This window comes from Streptopelia decaocto (assembly GCF_964273445.1).
Source record: "Streptopelia decaocto genome assembly, chromosome: 8".
In the NCBI taxonomy this organism is placed as follows: domain Eukaryota; kingdom Metazoa; phylum Chordata; class Aves; order Columbiformes; family Columbidae; genus Streptopelia; species Streptopelia decaocto.
The window spans coordinates 19,390,028-19,404,753 of record NC_138662.1 but is presented as its reverse complement, the minus strand read 5'-3'; the positions used below and the strand labels follow the sequence as shown (position 1 = coordinate 19,404,753).

Sequence of the window (14,726 nt, the reverse complement as noted above, 5' to 3'; positions counted from 1 at the left end):
TGCATCTGTAGAATTTTGAAGGGTAGCTATTATTTTACCATTTTAATTTTCCCAGCTGTTCAAATAATTGTTTTAACCTCTCAGTGCCTGGAAATGCTTTTCACATCCTCGTTGCTCTGCATTGTATTTCTTCGGTTTCATGTTTTAAACTATCAACAAATCTTTTTTTCCCCATTCCAGATGGTTATTCTGTGACTTTCTTCTCTGTGGCTCTAAGGCTACATTGCTCTGAACAACACTCAGCTCGCAGGGAACTTGTGAACTTTGTGATACAGGGCTCTTACATCCTGGTTTTTGTGGCTTTTTGGTGTTGTTTTTCTCCTTTTCCCCCCTCACCAGCCCCCAAGGAGAGCTCAGCACTTGCAGATCCCGTTAAGCCCAGGACAAGCCGTGGTTATTCTGCAAGCTCTTGCCACCGGCCTCTCCGGAGTTGTATTTCACTATAGACAGCGAAGGGGCTCTGACAGAGACAACGAAGCCAGCACAGAATAGACGCTCTTCACACAGGTATTAAAGTCAAAGCACTAAATATGACAGCGTTTTCTCTACCCCCGAGACAAGGCTGTGACAGCAGGGGACAAGGCAAATCCCCCCTGCTCAGGTAGGGACGTTGCTGATCGAGCTGTGGGGGTCACTGAGTACCAGTGGGGGTTCCCAGCACAGGGCGATTCACCTTTGGTGTCCCATCTGGGGCAAAACACCTCCAGAGCAGCAGTGTCTCATTTCATAGCATCCATTTTTATATATATATATATATTCCTTTTTTCAATGCGCAGAACCTTTCTTTAGTACATCTTTAATGGTCTTGCCCTAGGGACGGAGGTGGAATTTGAGAACAAGCAATTATATTGTGATACTTTGGACAAACTGCTGTAGTTTCTCTTGCACACTCTTCTCACGTGTTCCAAAAGTTGCAAAAGGTGATTTATAATTCATCAAACTTAAGCGTAAAACATCTGACTGCGAAACCTATCAATCTGATCTCATCTCTTTCTAGCCCTTTAATTAGGGAAGCCCTGCTGAAAAATGTACCCATCAGCTACTGAGAAATGGTGCTTTCCTGGACCCTCGGTATAAATCTTGAGTTATCCAGGTGCCAAAATGCTGTCAGAACTGACAGATCTTAGAAAATACACCCACAGGCAGAACATTATCCATTATACTAGCACTGAGCAGTGGGCAGTAAGGGAAAAAAATCAGCAGCGAATGTGTCTTTATCAACTTTAATTGGCTTTTCCCGTTGATAAAAATCAGCGTACCCAGCAAGGAAGAGAACCTATCTAGCGGTTTGATCTTTCCATCCCGGAGCTGAAGGGTTCGGTCCATGACGGGTGACGGGGACTTGTCTGAGCTCCGAGCGGCGCGGCGGAGTCTGCAACCCCCGGAGAAAGCTGCCAGGTTAAACAAGTGTGAAGAATGAATTACTCTGGATAAGCTGGATTTCATCTGTGCTCTAGTTGCTCGAAATTTCCTTCGGAGAGAATGAAAACTTAGTTAAACTTCTATTCAGGTCCTGGCTCGTTAAGTGCTCCTGGATTGCGACTGGCTGGGCTGTGAAGTCGAGGATGTGCAAAGGGGACGATGGATGTGAAAAGGGGATGACGGGCAAAGGAGACAGCAGCTTTGCAAGAGCTGAAGAAACTGGTACCTGTTGAGGTTTGGGGAGGAGCACAAGCTGCTTTGGGGTCATTTGGTGCTGTAGGTTTATGCGTAGCTTTACATTAAAGACAAAGGAGGCAGCAGCTGTGTGGATTTCTCCTGTTCTGCAGCATCCTGCGTTGGCTGAACTATGTAGAATGTTTTGTTTTCTCCCTGGTGCTGCCTACATCTATCGCTATTAGATTTATGACAGTTTTATTAGAGTAAATAATATAGCAAAGATGATTGCAAATCTATTACTGTACTATTTTTCTCCTAGTTGATTAACAGCACTTTATTTATGATCTATTTGACAATGTGTAGTGCTTCTCTTGCTGAATTCCACAGGGTTTCTGAGCGTGGCTCTGGGTTAAATTTGTATTCTGCTAAGTCAAACTCCTCTACCTTATTGCCATAAAAAAACTAGAAAACAGAAGTACGTCCACTCTGAAAAGACAGTTTAAATGGACTTTATTGCCAAAGTTTCCTTTCCATAGTCCTTGATGGTCTTAATGCCATGGGCGCAGATCCCGGTGATCTGCCCAGCACAGCCCTTCCTTGTTGGGCTGAACTGAAGAGCCGTAAGAATATGATGGACCTTATGGAGAAAAAAGAGTGTTGATTGTGTGGGTTTCTCTTTCTTTCTTTCTCCTAGCCATATGATAAGCATTAACATAGAAACTTGTTGTGTTCAGGCAAGTGGGAGGGAGGGATAACAAAGTCCATTCTGTTCCTCTGGTTCAATCTGCCCATTTACAAGCCCAACCTATCAAGGATGTTGTCACTTTTTCTTTGCAGCAAGAGGAAGATCGAGGCTTTAAACGGCTTCTGAGGAATATATACAAATCCATGTGAATAGCCTAAACCATCATCATTCCCGTGGTTTCCGTGGGCGCCGGCCGTACCGCGGTTTGGGCAGTTGTGTTGTGTTGATCCAAATGCCACAGTGGTTTTACCGGGATACAAGATTTTTGACCGCTGGCCCTAAACTCCGCTGTGGTGTTGCTGTCCGTGTTAAACAGCCTTTTATGCCCATGCGGAAGACGGGATTCCTGCCCATGCAGCCCAAAGAGACAGTGACACCTTATTACGCATGATAAAAATATAATTCCAGATGAAGTAAAACTATAGAAAGAGGTGGGGATTTTGACATCTTATTTTGAGATGGCAAAATGCTTCTTTGGTGGCCTAAAGGCGTTGCTGTCCTTGATGCTTAGTGCACAGTGTAAATGCGGACAGACAGTGGCTGGCTCTGTGTCAATCATTCCCTAAATGCCTGATGGTACCTGAGTGACCGGCTCCTCAGCCGCCTCCTGCTTGAAAGCAAAGCTGCGTGATTCTTCTATTTTTCTAAACCATTTGCTCTCCTTAATTGAGGACTGTGAGCCATTGTGTGCGTAGTGCCGCAGGATCCTTGTTGTGTAAGGGCCTTGATAAATATGTATTTTATTGTCGAGTGTCTGTACCCACTCTGCAGGTAGCGGTGGCGAAGCGAGCTGCATACAGTTGAGAGTTGTCACATCTCCGGGGTCAATAACAACAAGACGGCACAGGGGACGGTGGGAAAAGGAGCCAGGGTAGCTGCCTTCAGCATCACCTGCTAATAAAACAGCTATTTATAGATCAGCTTTGTCAACTAGATTGTTAAATTAATATTTACATACCGGCTTCATTGTCTTTCACTGAAAATCTCATTTGCATTAGTGCTGGGACAGAAGTGCAGCTTTCGGTGCTCCGGGGACACGAGTGTGTGTGACCGGAGCCCGTGTTCCTGACAGATTCCTGCCTTGCAAATCCTCTCCCTCCTCTAGTAGCGTTTTGCCATCTTTTTGTGCCTCTCGTTTCTTGCAGGAAAGCTCACCTTTGTTCCCAAACGTCCACAACTCATCATGAGGCTGATCTCGCTAGAGAAGGGATGAGCGGCATTTCTGCATAGCAATTCCTAGTTAATCTCTGCCTCTCCGAGAGCCTTGAATTGTTGATGGCTTGTGGGTAATTTAATAACTAGCAGACAAATAGGATGTGTAGATGGTAGTAACTTAGCCCAGATGCGAAATCCCCCATCCTTATTAGCATCTGTTTGACTGAGTTTTGTTATAAAGATTTGCTTTTTCTATGTTTTAGCGCTGGCAAAGCAGCGGCGGGAGGAGTGGCTGCTCGGCGAAGCTGTGTTGAGCGCAGCAGGCTCCACACCTGGCTAAGCAGTTTCAATCCCCTCTGCGTGCGTGCGTCTGTGTGCCTTTCAAAAGGGAAGAGTAATCTACTTGCCAGACGTGTGCGCCTCTCTCGTAGTCCTTGGGCGACCTTGAGCAGTCATTTAACTTGTGTTTATTTGCCCATCTCTACCTGGGCAGATATTACTTCTGCGGTTTGGAGTGTTGGGGCTGGATGGATGTCTCGGAAACGCGGATGAAAAGTGTTACTGAAATGGAAGGCGTTCGTACCGTCTCTTCAGAGAGCTGATGGGAGTTGAGATTCACCTGCCTGTCTTGCCGTTTCTTGCTTCAAAGCCGCTTGGCCGCTGGGGTTGTGCGGGGAGGCTGCGGTGCAGACAGGTGTCACAGCGCGCGCGGGGCTGTCGATAACATCCTGTTATGCTGGTATTGTGCTCTTCTTAATCTGTCTTTGGCCTGCGAAGGGTCTAACAGCATCTGTTTCTCTGACACCTCCGCGGGCTCTCCGGGCATCTCATTACTCTTTTCGGGAAGAGAACATTGCAATCCGGTTACTCAGTCCGTGGAGAGCGAGAGCTCGTCTGCCCACACTGCTGTAAAGTCGGAGTTCAGGGAGCGGGTTGCGCTTTATCTCTCCAGGTGCATGAGGCACATAATATCACAATGATATGTGTGTGCTGAAACCATTCACCTTTTATTTATTCTTCTTAAGATAGCAAAGCCTCAATTTCCTCCCCTTCAAGATCTCTCTTCCCGCGGTTCGCAGGGGCGGCTGCGGACACGGCTCTGGGAAACCTGGAACTCGGTCCCTTGGCTCTCCAAGGCCTCATTTCACCACTGCCTCTTCCATTTTCACTTTAATTCTTGCTGAAGGCAGCACCTGATTCTTCCATTTTCAGACCTACCAGGTTTTTCCGCCTTCTGCTGGTATTTCAGGGGAGACGAGGATGTGCTTTTCTGCAAAATGTCAAGGTCTCCTCCTGGAGAGCTGACAGCATAGGTGTTTTATATGTACACGGGCTATCGGGATGAGACATCCTTACTCAGAAACATTGGCTGAGACAGACAGACATTCCTCCTGCCGCGAAGAGACAGGCAGGCTCTCGCTGTTGCCAAGCCTTCAAGTATTTGGCATGTTTTCTATTGCCCTAGTTTTGTGGAGTTGTTCCTGAAGTTTTACAAGTACACGAGAATCTTTGTTCTCTTTTTTTATTAAAGAAAAAGGAAGGAATAAACAAAATGAAATACTTTAGCCCTCCTGCCTAGACAGCAGCGGTATGAGAGTGTGATTCAGGTGCTTAAAACCAGAAGGCAAATTAAATAACCCCAGTGCATTTCTTAACAGTTCTACAAGTTAACCTTGTGGTTTTGGAGGAGTTTCTGGCTTCTCTCATGGGTTTTGGATATGTGAAGAGCGTGCAGCGCGGCTCATTTTCCTGAACAAGGGAATATTTGCAGCTCTGTAAGAGTTCACACATCTGCAGTGCCCCCTGCAAACAACAACGAACCGACCAAAACAAACAGTATCCCCAAATTAGAAAAGCCCCGCGTCTTTCAAATCTCACGTGCATTCTAATTCATACTTTTTCGGTCGTTCCACTTTTCCAGCCTCCCTTGCGAACACCGGGATCTCAGGCTCTTTAGTTTTAAGCGAAAGCCAAGATTTCATGTAAGAACATGACTCTGGGAAGCGGAGCTTTGACATTTTCATAGCTACGCTGTATATCATCAGACTTCACCGTGAGCCAGCAACACCGTTCGCGCGGAGATGAACGTGATTATTCACAGAGGGGGCACCGTTCAGCTTTGTTACCCCCCCGTTGATCTATAGAGGAGACTGGCTGGCTCTGCAAGCTCGTATTTCTGTCCCTACATAGGCTTGTGGATATACACCAGGCTTGCATGTGTTCATAGGTTCCATAGGCAGCGGCGGAGGCACGTGCTCCCGAAATCAGCGCTGAAGCGGTAGGCACACGCTCCTCTGCGCTGCCCGAGCGGAGGGACACACGCGGTCAGACTCCCACAACAGAACGGTTTCCAATAAAGCTGAAACACAGGAGTATTGTTCGACCAAATGCACAGAGCCATTGTGTGGGCCCTGAAAGCCTCGGCGCTTTATTCTCGACGGGCTGAATGGCAGCCGCGGGTAATAATAACACAAGATTAAAAAAGCCAACATTATAGGGGCATTTACAACCCGCTGAGAGAGTGAAATCTCAGCAAGGCTGAGCTGTGTCTCCAGTGATCCTACGTTTTTACTGCTTGATAAGGAAATGATGGGCAGCTCGGGAGAAATGGCCACCGCGGAGCAGATGAAAGGGGAGCAGGTTGTCTGTTCGAGCGCTGCAGTAAGTAGAGTGGGACAAATGGAAAAGCAAATGGAGTGACCGGCCCGTCCCCCCATGCGGGGTGGGCTGGGGGGTGTGTATGTGCATTTGCACACCTGGGGTTCCTTCCCAGGCTGGTTGAAAAGCTCCGTCTGGCTGGTGTTTGGCTCAGAGGCCTTTGGGCAGCATCATCCAGGGCCAGTGCTTTGGTGGCCACCAGTAGATCCACTCAGGCTCTAGCTGGGGGGTGATGGTGGGTAAGAGGTGGTAGGATTAACCTTCTGCCTGCAGGAACAGCCAGGCTTTCCATGAACTTCAATTCTGGTGAGACAGTAAATACTGAGCTTTCTAAATGCAAGTCTCAGTTTTAAGTCACAGTAATGGCAACTACCGTACACATTTAAGTTCAACTGATGGTTATAATCTCACATGTGGAATTTCGTTATTTTCAAAATGAAGAAACCCCACCCCACAATAAAAAATATTAAGGGAGAGTTGCTTATCTTAAAAGTCAAGTCTTCAGTGCTGGTTATAACAATTCTTTAGCATAAATGTCTTATAAAGTTCTTTGTGTATGTGTAACTATCTAAATAGCTTTAAAAGACCCAGCTTTCTTCTGGACACACATGGAGGTTGCATTCGTTAAGCAGAGCACCAGCCCATAGCAACATCCTCTCAGGATACGCCTGGGCCGCAGATTAAGGATGAGATTATCAAAGCCAGCCCTAACCTCTCTGGGTTGGGTAGAACCGACAGGCCGAGCGGGCGGTGCTGAGCGCTGGAATACATCCCCGCCTGCTCAGACAGGTCCTGCAGCTCTCTGCGACTCAGCAGCTTTCCGAGGCGGCATCTTACAGGTGTGACCTTGGTCTTCGGTGTGAGCGATGCGACGTGTGGAATGGTGGGAGGCATTTTGAAGTCATAAAACATGTTTTAATAAGAATGTATGCCACCTGGCTAGGGCAGGTGTGGGTAACGACTGTGCTTTTCTTCTCTAAAAACGTTCTCATCCGCTCAAGTGTTTTGCTTTGTTTGTGCCGGGCAGCGTGGCACGGAAATCACTGGACCCTGGGTGCTGTTTCCAGTGTGGGACTTTATGGGGATTCAGAAATCCAGGCTGCTTCACAGGTTCATTTATTTGGATTAATGAATCTGTCCCTGCCTCTGTTTCCCCAAGAGTAATGTGAAGTTACTTACGTCACGGGGATTTATGAGCTTCTTTCTATATTGGCCATTTTGTGGAGAGTGAAATTGCTCGGAGGGCTCTGCAGAAGGACGAAGTGTTTGAGTTTGTTCTGTTCTAATCCCGGCTGCAGAAAATTGGCAAGTTCCTGCTTAAAGTCTCTTTAAACACAAAATATAAATATCCTTTGATTGCTTTTTTTCATCCTTTCTTTCTCCCTTTATCTCTCTCTCTTTTCCCATCCTCTGTGCTTTGTTTTCTATTACAATTTTACCTATCTTCAACGGCAAACTGCTCAGGTTGGGACCCGCGAGCTCCCGTGCGCTGGCACAGACCCGTGGCAGAAGGCTGTGGGCTTGTTTTCTTGCCACAGGTTGCAAGGATGAAATGAAATGTCTCTTAGTGGTGAGGTCTTTGTGGGAAGAGGGTGTAGAGAGGTGTTGAGTGACGCTAGGAAAGAATGGTCTAGGAGGGGGGAGGAGAGGATGTAGCTAAACCCAAATACGACGTTTGCTTTTTGCCAGAACCTTTGCAGCAGAAGCGTGGACGTATTCCCAGTCGACAGCTCCCTCATCTCTCTTTCCCCGTCCCTTTTCTCTCTCCCCCTCTAGGGCTGCTGCTTTAGGATGAGTTGGTTCCAAACAGACAATACTTTCCTAGCAGATAAACAGACACCTAAGCAGCTGCGCTGGTATCTGTCATGAACAGACACGCTGCACACTGAGGGCAATTACAAAGTGGGACCAGCATCATTTGTCATATTTTCTTTTTAAAAAAAAAGCTCCCCCTCCACTTGAGCAGCGTCCACAAGACAAGTGAAGAGCGCACTTATAAACCATCGCTTTCTTTTCCAGTCTCTTAATATGTTTTCAAATGCTCCCATTCAACATTCCACCTTTAGGTCCTCTTGGTAAAGGATGTGTTTTAGACAGATGGAGCAGGTCTCCGTCCTGACACAGATGCAGGACTATAAATCTGCAGTGGAGGAGATGGGAGATAATTATTTAGGAGGATTTTGTGGCTTATTCCGGCATCTGGTATTCTACCAGTATGCCCTCTGAAGAGAGAAAGGGACAGGAAGGAGCTAGAGAAATGCTGAGCTTGGTAAAGGTTTTTAATTTGAAAGAAGGATTTGGAATTTACACAGGAGGAGACATTGATTGAGAAATAAAGACGCATCTCCGGGTGTTCACCGTTCTCCCTTTGTTTGCGCAGATCCATGCAGGGCATCTTATCTGCCGTTCTCTTAATTGCATCGGTTGTGCGGGGTGCCGGTGGGCAGCTCCTCGGAACAAATCCGTCCTGCCGAGACACCGACTACGCCGGCTCCTGTGTCCAGGGCCGGGCACGCAGCACCGTGCCTGGGTGTGCCTGTGCTTGGGAAATGTGTATCTGAACATCTCCATGGCCTCTCTGTTCCAGTTCGGGTGTCGTGCCCCCCGGAACACCCAACATTGTCCTGCCCGGACTGTGGATTCCTGACCCAGCTTTCCCCACTGCTGGATGGTGCGCAAGGGGAGCGGCGGAGTGGAATGTTTAGGGTTTCTCAGGTGACTTCGGAAACCTCTAAGAGGTGTGGTTGAGTCATTTGAATGTCTCCGTTCAGGTCGTTAACATTTCAAAAGCGCCTGTTATTTCTCTGTCTGGTTGCCTGAGCTTGGCAGAGGGTTGTCTAATTGGGGCTCGGTGTGAGCCAACCAACCAGGCTTCGCTGCCTTGTGATACAATCAGATCTTGCAGCTCCTGGGACCAGATATTTCAAGATACTTCAAGATTGGCAAGAGTTAGACGCGTAATTAATTCTTTCAAATCTGATACTTAAATACCATAAACGCTCAGTCAGCAATAAGCTGCTGGTGCAGAACAGTTGCAGTGCTGAGTCAAAGGGGCTGATTCTGCTCAAAGATATTTCAGTTTTTGGTTTTGTAGCTGGGTAGTAAACCATTTGGTTGGGTTTTTTTTAATCTACCTATAGGTTCTTTACTATCTAGTCTTTCAGAGATGCTTCACAAAAATAGGTAGAAGTTCCATCCCACACCTATCTGCAAACAGACAGAATTCCCAGTCTTCTCTTGCCTCTATCATTGCTGATTTTTGCCTCTTCTGCCAGAAAAAAAGGAGAGCGACATCCACTCCCATACGGGTGAGATGAATACGGCTATCACACAAATAAAATTACTGGCTGCCGAAGAGCAACAGTTTAATGAAAATGTGAACTGTTAAACAAATAAAGTCAGTCAAGCTCATAATACTTCTGTGTGGAATTTCACTGTATCACTGAGCAGAAATAGAATTAGGCATAGAAAAAGGATATCTGGAGAAGTTGTCTCTGCCTGCCTCTGTGCTTGGGATATGAAGCTGGACTAGATAGGAGTGAGCTGTACTTTAAATGTGGATGTGCTACCCCAGCCTGGAGAGGAAATGTCTTTATGCAGTGCAGGAACCTGCTAAAGCAGGGCAGGACAACACAGAGCACCAGATTTCCTCTGAAGCCTAAATTCAAAGGTGAGATCCCTTGAGAACTGTGTGGAGGTTTTTTATTATTTGTTTTTTTCCTGCGTTTCTTTAGCGTCTTCCGCTGGTGAATAATCATCGTAGCTCTGTGTGGCTGGTAAGTAGCATTACTCTTCTGTAAAGAAAGAGAAACCGAGATGAGGATTTATTTACAGCTGCTGGGTGAAGTTGGGAGGAGTCTGACCACAGCGCCTAAGACTCCTGTTTGTGCCTTCCAGGCCGGGCTTACCTCCCTGTAGGCTTGGGAAAAGGGCTGGGTTTAGTAACACTCTCAAGTGATGGGTGAAATGCCCAGGGTGAGTATTTAACAACCACTCTTGAGATCCCTTCTCCATGCCCGGTGCCGTAGTTGAGTGTTGGGAAGTGTTCTCAGCAGCTCTTTGCGCCTTCCCCAAGGACTGGACTTTCCAGTGCTTCCATCTCCATGGAAATTCCCAGAGTTAACGACACGCTCGTTAGAACCGGTGCAGGTTAATGGTCTGTTCCAGGATGTAGATCTGGAAAGGCAAAACGCCGAATGTAAAGTTGTGATCGGCTTGCAAAGGAGCTGCCGGCTCTGTCTCCAAACCAAGTGCCATCCTGTCTGTCTGGCATCCCCTGTTTGTCGTGTTCAACCGGGGGTGGGATGGGGTGATCACCAGGGGTTCAGAGGACAACTGGGGTTGCTCTTTCTATCTCCCATCTTCTCCTCCACCCCCACTCTGACGGCATTTCTTGAGCAGAGCGCTGGCTCAGTCTCAGACTGGAGTCACTGGTGTATTGAAGGGGTATTTGTGTCTGGGTCACATGGAGCTTTAATGTTCTGTGGAATTGGAAACGTTGTAGGAGTTTATATTCTAAGTGTCTTTATTTTTCTGGGTGACCTTGTGAAATTTCCTTGCGCCAGATCTGTATCTTGCCGTCCTGCCGCCTTTATCTAATTTGTTTTCTTGTGTATGTTGCTGACATTCAGTGAAGTGTAATTTGTCTGAGAAGTGGCACTTATAACAAGGATCCTGCTAGTAATCCCTGCCTTGAATCCCTATATACACAATGTTCCAGGAATAATTAAAGTCACAAACTTCAATCTTGAGGGATGCACAGGGGAAACCTATCCTGAAATAAGGCTTGGCATAGCTGACTTCTCTACTTCTAGTGCTTTTTAGCAGTAGGGTTTGTTATTTTTGTTCCAGGACTGAAGCAGATTTAAGTGGAAGTCTGACATCCTGAATTTACAGGTCCTAACAACAGTGTTCATCAGTCTGTTCTTACTGTATCCTTTCTCTACCCCTTCTCTCTATTAATTTTCCTCAATAGTCTGCAGGGATCATTTGCCAGCCTGATTCAAATTCCTGCACTTTCCTGGCGTCTTGTTTTATAACATCTTGCATCATGTACTTTCCATTTCTGTAATCCATTTAATCCGAAATACTGGAATGGCTTTGCAGGTATTTATTGCATTTCTTTCTTCCTTGTGTTAGGAGGTAACAGGTCATTTATACAACTTAATTCAGAATCTCTTGGCTTCTGGGTTTATTTTTCCCTTTTATTTTCCCACTCATTATCCTGGGGGCTGGTAGCAAGAGCAGGAATGAGAGTAGGAAGAAATTGCCCTTATTTGTATATTATATACTGTTTCATTATGTTGTGCTCAGAGCACAGCTCGGCAGTTTAGCAGTTAAACCCCAGCAATACCATGACTGTTGCCTGTCCTTAATTTTTGGAAGCGTTGAGCTTAGAGTTTGAAATAATGAAATACTGTTGCATCAGTAAGTGGTTTGCCATTCCTTTTGGCTCTGGAAATAGATATTCACAGTCGGGTGAAGTTCATTTTAATCCTCACAAAACCAGAGCTGGATTTGTACAAGTTGTCGTTGTTCTGCTTTAGAAACACTCTGTGCCTTCTGGATCCCTTTATCCCTCCCAGGGGCTAATCCACGAGCTCGAGAAACGCTTGGGGTGGCTCCAGTTGCGGGATGAAGAGGCATCCAGCGTTATCTCCTTTTCCTCCTGTGTTGCCTTCTCTCGCTCGTTCCAGAAAGGCGCCGTAGTGTTTGTAGTGTCGACTTTCTGATGTGTATAGATAGCGGGATGTAATTATCTTCCGCCGAGGTAGAGTCATTATGCTGGCTGTAAAGAGAGGGGGTCACAGTCTTAATGGGAAATGATTTTAAAGCAATCTTGACCGAGCCTAGTGGAGCCATTTCAGACCACTTAAAACTCAGCCAGTCCTTCACGGCACTCGTGATGTGTCCACTTTACGAGGTGAGAAGCAACGGGACCAACGCTTGTCGAGGGGATAACGAAAATCTATGATAAACTGCAGCGTCGGCCTCGGGCAAGCGGTGTGTGTGGCCACAGGGGAAAAGGTACCGACAGAGCCCGGTCTCGATTGTTATTGTTTTTGATGCTGATTTGGAATAACACAAAGCACTCGCAGAAGCCATGAGCCCATAAAATCTGCCGCCTTGGGCTTTCTGTGCTGCAAAAGCTGCCCCGCTGGCTCCAGGACTGACTCTGGGAGCATCGCTCCCGTTCCCCAAGCGGGTGGCCGGGCAGAGCAGCACAGTCCTCAAATCAGAGCCAAATCACCGGCGGATCCACTTGTGGCTCACCTGGGAAGTTCAGCCTTCAAATATGCTCTGACTTACAAGGCAAATTGGGTCAGAGGTTGTTTAACAGCAAATATTATTTTGCGTTACAAGCTGTTGGAGACAGACAGACCTCAGCGTCCGTGGGCGCGTGGTTGAGCCGTGGTCAGGAGCAAGGTGAGGAGAAGGGCTTTGTTGGAGCTGATGGGAGGTGGCAGGCAGCGCTTGCGGCTCATGTTGGGCAGGTCTGTTGAGACCAGTCTGGGACTAAGAAGCAGACACCACTTTACATAAGAGATTTTTCTGTATTTCAGTCCTTTACAGAAGCAGAATAGGCAGGGCTGTGCAGGTTAGCAAAGCCCTAAGCTGGTACCCAGGAGAGCAAGAATAACTAGTAGTGAAATGCTCCGTGTCTGATTTTCGTCCTTTGAGCTCCTCTGTAATGTTATTGGAAAACAAAAATTGTTTAAATAATGGAACAGGCCCAATGAAATTGTGCAGTGATGCAGAAGGGGCGAGGAAGGGTTATTTCCTTTCTTCCCACCGCTTTTCTCCTCCTGCCTCCCAAACGTGGGTGGAATCCGCGTGTCAGGCACCAGCAACATCAGCCTGGCCCGGTGGCTTTTCTTAATGGTGAGAACGAGATTAAATGCAATTAACATTGATTGAACAAAAAAGCCGCCCTCGCTTTGTATGCCAATTAATTAACAGCCATCCTTTCAGCAGCGGCCCTTTGTGGAGTGTGGTTGTTCCTCCTGGCCCCGGTATTTTCTAGCACATGTCCAAAGTCAGAAGCAGCGAGCGCGTCCCCTACTGCGATGTCTGGGGTACCGGCTCAGCGGGGAGATGCAGCCCCCCAGCTGGGATGAGTTTTTCATGTAGTCTGGTGAGTGCAGAGCTGCTCAGTCAGTGGCAAAACCATTTTCCTGTTAAGCAAGGCGGATGACGGGAGCTCTCTGCGAGTTAGAGCGATGATCAGAACAATTGTCTGGAGGAAATCAGTATTATAATGCATGAACAAACAGGTGAGTCTCGGAACAGCTAGAAATTAGTTGCGCTGGTAAATAGCTTCCTCGCGGGGGGACGCGGAGCGATGGGAGGTGTCAAAGCAGAGCAAAGCAAACAGCGTGTTGGCTCTTTTGGAGTCAAGGGAGGGTGAGGAGGGGGGAGAGGAAGCCAGAAAAACTGTTTCTGTTCCGTGCTCTCTGTTGGTGGGGTGTGTAGACCAGGGGACTTCCACGTGAAAGCACTTTCTGGGGTGTTCTGACAATGTGTCTGGTGAGTTTTTTGAAAGGCGTCTTTTCTGCTGTCAAGCCAGCTTTGAAGACGCCATCTGGGGAAGTAGCCAAGAAGTCATCGGGTGAACTTCTCTGCTTTGCAAAGCTATTAACGCCGGTACAGAGAACAGAGAAAACAAAACTCTCTTCATAGCTTTTTGAATTAATGTTTTTTCGTTGCTGCCAGGCGTACTCCTGCCCCTTCTTATTCCAAACCCAAGGACAGCAACTGTTGGACTCCTGAAGGATGAGAGAGACAGAGGCTTTTCTGTGCAATAACTATATGGCACAGAAGTGCTGTGAGCCATTAGTCAGCACAGCTGCTCCACAAAATAGCCAATACCCAGAATGTAACAGAACAAATTGCACATAACCAAAAAATACCTACAGCATACATCAAACCACAGTGACTCCAATGTCCCTTGCAGCACTTTGGGGTGCTAATAGCCCTGCAACAAATGCCTTATCCAGCGGAAAGGCCTTGAACACCCGTCTTAGGACAGGTCAGGATTTTTGTATTTCGTTAGTGTCTCTTCCCAGACTGAGAGGAAAAAGTTGTGTGGTCATGTTACTGCAGTCTAGTGTGCACCAACAGGTGTTCTGGGTTGGAGAGAGCTGCCGGGAACTAGGAACTATGGAGATTAATTTCTACTTTGTCACTGACACTCCAAATGTGCCGAGTCATTTATCATGGGGATGTGCTTTCTGATTTCTTCATAGCTACACAGTGCCCAGATGTGCGAGCGCCGTGGCGCGACTGCTGAAAGGAGCATTGGAACAAAGGTAAGGCACTCGCTGGAGGAAAACTTGCAGGGCTTACCCCCTGAGACTAAAGGCTGGTTAAATAAATGAGTCTGAGCACAGCTGAGGCTTGGCAAACAGTGTCTCTGGCAAACGCTGTGGGAGGAAGTTCTTTGGGATCTGGGCTTTCAAGGAGGGAGGTTCCTGCCCTGGCCGGGAGCCGCGGGGCAGAGCTGGCCAGCCACGGCGGGAGGCGCAGAGGATGCTGCGGGCTCGCCAGGCGGCCCCGGGCTCCTGCGCTG

General features: G+C 47.3%; 1 protein-coding gene across 3 annotated transcripts in view; it reads left to right on the top strand.

Annotated features, from left to right (window-relative positions):
• The window catches only part of CHCHD6 (coiled-coil-helix-coiled-coil-helix domain containing 6), a 110,752-nt gene that overhangs the window by 91,574 nt on the left and 4,452 nt on the right, over positions 1-14,726 (top strand). For 2 of the 3 annotated variants that reach the window (XM_082060091.1, XM_082060090.1), the window contains one exon: positions 14,404-14,466. The exons of the other annotated variant lie outside the window; for it this stretch is intronic. In XM_082060091.1, the coding sequence (XP_081916217.1) occupies positions 14,404-14,466 (63 nt within the window). The remainder of the gene's footprint in view (positions 1-14,403; positions 14,467-14,726) is intronic. 3 annotated transcript variants of the gene reach the window in all.